We start from the raw sequence: 5,704 nt of genomic DNA on the forward strand, positions 1-5,704 counted from the left end.
CAGGCGGCCTGCCCGGGGAGTCACACTCGGCGGCCGCCGCCGGCGCAGCGAGCGGAGACGGGCCCTGCCGCAGCGACCTGACCTGGACGAGCGGCGCGCCCGGGGGCCCAGGCGGGGGGCGGGAGGAAGCGCCGGGCAGCGCCGGCCGCCCGGGCCCAGGAGGAGCTGAGCTGAGAGGAGCTGGGACACGGGTGGGGCCGCCGCAGCTCCGGATGGGACCAGCGCCCTGGGCCCGTTAGTCCAAGCAGGAGCTTCAGGAGAAGCCTTCACAGGGAGATTTACCCCTGCCTTTCCCAACCCTCCGGCCCAGGCCTCGCTTCGCTCTCTGCCTGCCCATGGTCCCGGTCCTTCCGCGGTGCGGGCCCCCTCCCACCTTACCCCTTGGTCCTCCTTTTCGCCGCTCTCTGCCCTCCTAGCCCCTTTAGCAGGGAGGTAGCCCCCAGGCCTTTTCTTTGTACCAGCCACCCCCCACCCCCACCCCATCCCAGCCTCGGATCCCTTTTGCCTTCTCAGCTTTAGATTCATCAGTCTGCTTCACCTCTCACTGTCCCCATCCCAGTCGCAGGCCCCTTTGGTAACCTCCCTCCCTCTGCCACCCTGCTCTTAGTCCTCAGTCCTCACCCACCCCTGGGCCTTCCTCCCATCTCCTCCTCCTGTCCCGCCCTACCACTTTTGTACCTCAGTCTACCTAGCTTATCCTCGCTTCTCTTCCTGACCGACTTCTCCAGGTTCCAGGCTGGGTGGTGCTTGTGCCTCCTGGGTAGGCCAGAGTGGCCCCAGGATCTGGGGCTGGTGGGGCTGCTGCTTTCTCCCCATGGCACTGCCATCACTCCTGCTGTTGGTGGCAGCCCTGGCAGGTGGGGTGCGTCCTCCCTTGGCGCGGAATCTGACACTGGCAGTGGTGCTGCCAGAACACAACCTGAGCTATGCCTGGGCCTGGCCACGGGTGGGTCCTGCTGTGGCACTAGCTGTGGAGGCGCTGGGCCGGGCACTGCCTGTGGACCTGCGGTTTGTCAGCTCTGAACTAGATGGCGCCTGCTCTGAGTACCTGGCACCGCTGCGCGCTGTGGACCTCAAGTTATACCATGACCCTGACCTTCTGTTGGGCCCAGGTTGTGTGTATCCCGCTGCGTCTGTGGCCCGCTTTGCCTCTCATTGGCGCCTTCCCCTGCTGACTGCGGGTGCTGTGGCCTCTGGTTTTGCGGCTAAGAATGAGCATTATCGTACCCTGGTGCGCACTGGCCCCTCTGCTCCCAAGCTGGGTGAGTTTGTAGTGACATTACATGGGCACTTCAATTGGACTGCCCGTGCTGCCTTGCTGTATCTGGATGCTCGCACAGATGACCGGCCTCACTACTTCACCATTGAGGGCGTCTTTGAGGCCCTGCAGGGCAGCAACCTCAGTGTACAGCACCATGTGTATGCCCGTGAGCCAGGGGGCCCTGAGCAGGCCACCCACTTCATCCGGGCCAACGGGCGCAGTAAGTGTAGCCCCAGCTATTTTAGGGTCAGGGGAGGAGGGTCGCTGTATCCCTGGAGGTCAGCACTGGGAAACTGTAGATGGAGACAGGTATTGAGGAGCTGTATGTGGTGGTTGGGATCAAGAAGGATCAAGAAGCACATGTAGACAGAGCACCTGTGCGAAGGCTAAGGCATTATATTAGGGGAGCTTGTGAATATCATGGGCAGATGTAAACAAGGAATAGGATAGCATGAGGGGTAAAGCTTGTGTCAGGGGAGAATGTGGGATTGGGGGGAAATTGAATTTGGGGAGCAGTGGAAATGCCCTGGAGTAGTGAATGTGGTTAACGGCTACTCCAAAATGTGTGACTATCTGTGAGCAGAGATTTCTCAGATTGGGGCACCAAGACCCCTTATAGCGTTGGTCTGTAATAAATCGCTAAAACAGTAATGACTATAAATGGGCTTTAGGGTTCAGTAGCTCGGGTTGGGAAAGGCAGGTAAAGCTCACACTGAGAGAAATTGTGAGCAGCAAGTGCCTTTGAGCCTAGGGAATGGCAGGGCAGAGTGGGCGAGTGAGGAGGGTTGGGTGAGGAGCAGCAGGCAGAGCTCTGGGAAGAGGAGGAGCTCGTAGTTCCCTTTCTCTGGGGTCTGGAGTCAGACCCTGACTTCTGCCAGATGGTCTATATGGCCCCAGGGTACTTATGACATAGACTCCAAGGGGGAGGGCTAGGGAGCATCTGTTGGGTGGTGGGTAGGTTAGGGCACTCTCTTCCTTGCTAACGATGGAATTATTGATGGTTTCAGAGAGGGGGCTGTTTGGGGACCTGGACACGTTCTCAGGATGCCCCTATGTTGTATTCCTGCTCCCAGTTGTGTATATCTGTGGCCCTCTGGAGATGCTGCATGAGATCCTGCTTCAAGCCCAGAGGGAGAACCTCACCAATGGGGATTATGTCTTCTTTTACCTGGATGTCTTTGGGGAGAGTCTCCGCGCAGGCCCCACGCGCTCTACAGGCCGACCCTGGCAGGACAATCGCACCTGGGAACAGGCCCAGGCCCTCAGAGAGGCCTTTCAGGTATCATTTGAGCCATACTTGAGGGAGGAAGGGGACTCACAAGACCCCACAGAAACCCCAGGAACAGGGCAGGAACCGGGAGCTGCAGGAATGAAATGAACAGAGAGGCTTTTCAAGTTTAGTATCATTCTTACTTCCTCACCTTCGTGACTCTTTCTCAGTGTGTCTGCCAAGGCTCCCTCCCAAGATCCTGGAACACTGACTTTCCTAAGTGCCAGCAGTAGACTATAGTGTGGGGGAGAAAAGTTCATGGAAAGATCTGCTTTCAACCCAGGGGAGGGCTTTCACCCTTTCTGGAGAGGTGAGGCATGATGTGGTACCATTAGATACAAGTGCAAGAAAGGATATGATTATGTGTCCTGGAACAGACACTGATAACTTTAGTGGTTCAGAGGAGGGAAGAGTAAATGTGGCTGGGGTTAGGGAAGGCTTTTATAAAGGAAGTGAGGCTCTATTGTGACTTTAAAGACAGATGTCATATTCCTAGTCAGAGTGCGAGAGAGGATCCAGGCAGCCTGAACGAAGAGAAAAAGAGAGGAATGGGCATGTTTGGGAGACCAAGAAGATACTGACCTGAAAAGAAAGAAGGGTTCGCTTGAAGCAGATATAGGAAATAATGTTGCAAGGGTATAATCAGATTAAGGAGAGCGCTGAACCTAAGACTAAGGCACTTGGACTTGAATGTGGTATCCTTGAGATTTTTTGGATTGGAAGAGGAGGAGGCTAGAGGCAGTGAGACCACCTGTAATAGGTTAGAATGGAGTGAGGTGAAATGGCCTTGAACTAGGGTAATGATACCGGAATGGAAGGAAATGGTTTTGAGAAACAATTTGTAGGGAAAGTACGTGGCTCTGTTCGTTTCATTCCTCTGCTCAAAAGTTTCAATGATTTATTTCCTACAGAATAAAGTCCCGACTCTTTAACATGACATTTAAGACCTTCTACAAGGTCTTCTCAACCCACCTTTTCACTCTTCCTTCCTAGTGCCCTTCATGATGAAGTATTCCAGCCCCTGGCCCCTGGGCCTCCCTGCCCCCCCTGCCTTTGTCCTCTTTGATCCTTTTGTCTGGAATACTTTTCCTTCCCTCACCCTGAATCTCTGCCTCTCAAAATCATACCCATGAATTGTTCCCTGATCTTCCCACAAATTTTTCACTAACTTGTATACATAAGTGTTTCTTATTTATTTTTCCATATCCCTCCTTTTCCCAAAAAGGATTTGAGGTGGTGTATGGGATAACCTTGAGGTCCTTTCGACCCTGAGAGTCTTTGACTCTAAGTAGATGTGTATAAGGGCTAGTCATCTTCTCCAATGAGTAAGGTTTTATGTGGCTGTGATTATATATGTGATTGTGACTGACCAATGTGTATCTGACTGTGAATGACATTATCTGTTTGCATGCCTGAGCATGAGCCTGTGACTGTCACACCTGAACATGGGCAGTGGCAAGAAAAGTTTTATTTATGCTCTAACTTTTGCCTAAAACAATATTTTCACCTTTGTCTGTCTGGATAATGCTTGTATATTCTTCAAGACTCAGATCAGTTATTTTCCCTTCTAGGAAACTGAATCCCCAGTCTGAGCTGAGTTTCGTACTCTTGTGCTTAACACTGTCTACTATAGAATTTATACATCATTCGGTTAATCTTTGATTCATTTGAAGACTGACTCACTCTATTAGTGTTTAGTGAACACCTATTATGTCCCAGTCACTGTGCTAGGTACTGGTAGACAGTGGAATAGTAGTTCTTGTCTTTTTGGAGCTTACATTTAGTAGGATAGAAATTAAGCAAATAAGCAAATAAATACAAACAGAACAAACTGTGATAAGTGTTATTTAAAAAAAAAGAAAAGAATAGAGTGGTATGAGAAGAGAATAACAAGGGGATTGTACTTTAGCGAGTGTGGCCAAGGAAGATCTCTCACCCACCCAGATGGGAGGACTCTGTAGTCTTCTGAACTGTATTCTTTTTGTGGAAGGAGCACCTCTCTTTCCTACCAGCCAAGGGGTCCCAGCACTCAGGATAGGGGAAGGAGGGATCTAGTCAGTTAGCAATCAGTTATATAAATGATTTCTCAGTTCACCACTCACTGAAGGCATTATTCAGACAGAAAAACAGGGGGAGAATTTGCTATAACACAACAGAAGGGGACATAGGCAGTCAAGAATAAGCTGAGATGAAAACCAAGACTTTGGGACAGGGCAGGGGTGAGGGGATGATGAGGTATCCTCTGGCAAAGCTACTCTCATCCTTTCCTAATGCTGGAGCAGGGCAGGGGTGAGGGAAGTTGGGAGGTCAGCTCCAGCCAACAAGAGCAGAGCACCCTACCCCAGAGATACTTGGCCCACAGGGGTCCCCGACCAGGCCAGTCTGGAAAAGGTGGCAATCGAGTCGAGGAGTCCTTAACACAGATTCCCAAAACTTTTCCAGGAGGGTGTCATGCTCAAGAAAGTGGTCCCAGCTCACTCTGGATAGCTGCTCGAGGGCAAGGATCATACTCATCTTTGTATTCCATGAGCCAAGCACATATTTGTTGAATTGAGTTAAGGTGTGAGTTGAGGAGAGGGGGAAGAGGACTAGGAATTCATCTAGACAGCAGTAGAGCTGGCAGGTACTGTAAACCAAGATGATCAACCAGGGTAAGGAAGAATAAGCAGATACAGTGGAACTAAATCAGCAAATGACCAGGCTCTAAGGATCCAGAGACCCAGGCTGAGCATTTGAGGACTACAAAGTCAGAAACCCAGGCAGAAGTCACAACCTAAGTGACCAACATGAGATGGGTTACAGATGGGGGACACCAACAGCTAGAATGGAAATAAGCACTAAACTAAGGGCTGTGAGTAAGGCTGAAATTCTTCTAGGGACAATTCTTTGTCTTTTTAGGCCATAGTTGACAGCGCCTTCTGCTGCTGCCAGGTCTTGGTGTGGGTGGGCCCCCAGGCAGAGGCAGGCGTCTGCTGTCCTTGCACATTTCCTAGTAGTACTTCTGGCTTCCACCCACTTTTGAACCCATTTTGGACAGCCTGTGCTTGTTTTGTTTTGTTTTGTTTTTCTTTCCACCTGGGGTCCACTCTGAAATGGGACATCATTACTTAACCTTCACCGTCTTCTCTCTGGCTCCTGAGCAACCACAGAAACTCTTTGAAGGTTTTTTTTTT

The 5,704-nt window shown here is 51.2% G+C and overlaps 1 protein-coding gene across 10 annotated transcripts in view; it reads left to right on the top strand.

Annotated features, from left to right (window-relative positions):
* The window catches only part of NPR2 (natriuretic peptide receptor 2), an 18,497-nt gene that overhangs the window by 1,475 nt on the left and 11,318 nt on the right, over positions 1–5,704 (top strand). For 6 of the 10 annotated variants that reach the window (XM_019663311.1, XM_019663306.1, XM_019663308.1 and 3 more), the window contains exons 1-2: positions 9–1,481; positions 2,335–2,540. In XM_019663311.1, the coding sequence (XP_019518856.1) occupies positions 815–1,481; positions 2,335–2,540 (873 nt within the window). In that variant the 5' untranslated portion in view covers positions 9–814. Of the gene's footprint in view, positions 1–8; positions 1,482–2,334; positions 2,541–5,704 lie in introns of those variants that run through there. The other 4 variants (XM_019663314.1, XM_019663309.1, XM_019663312.1 and 1 more) reach the window with 3 other exon arrangements.

This window comes from Hipposideros armiger, unplaced genomic scaffold (assembly GCF_001890085.2).
Source record: "Hipposideros armiger isolate ML-2016 unplaced genomic scaffold, ASM189008v1 scaffold_388, whole genome shotgun sequence".
NCBI classification, from domain to species: domain Eukaryota; kingdom Metazoa; phylum Chordata; class Mammalia; order Chiroptera; family Hipposideridae; genus Hipposideros; species Hipposideros armiger.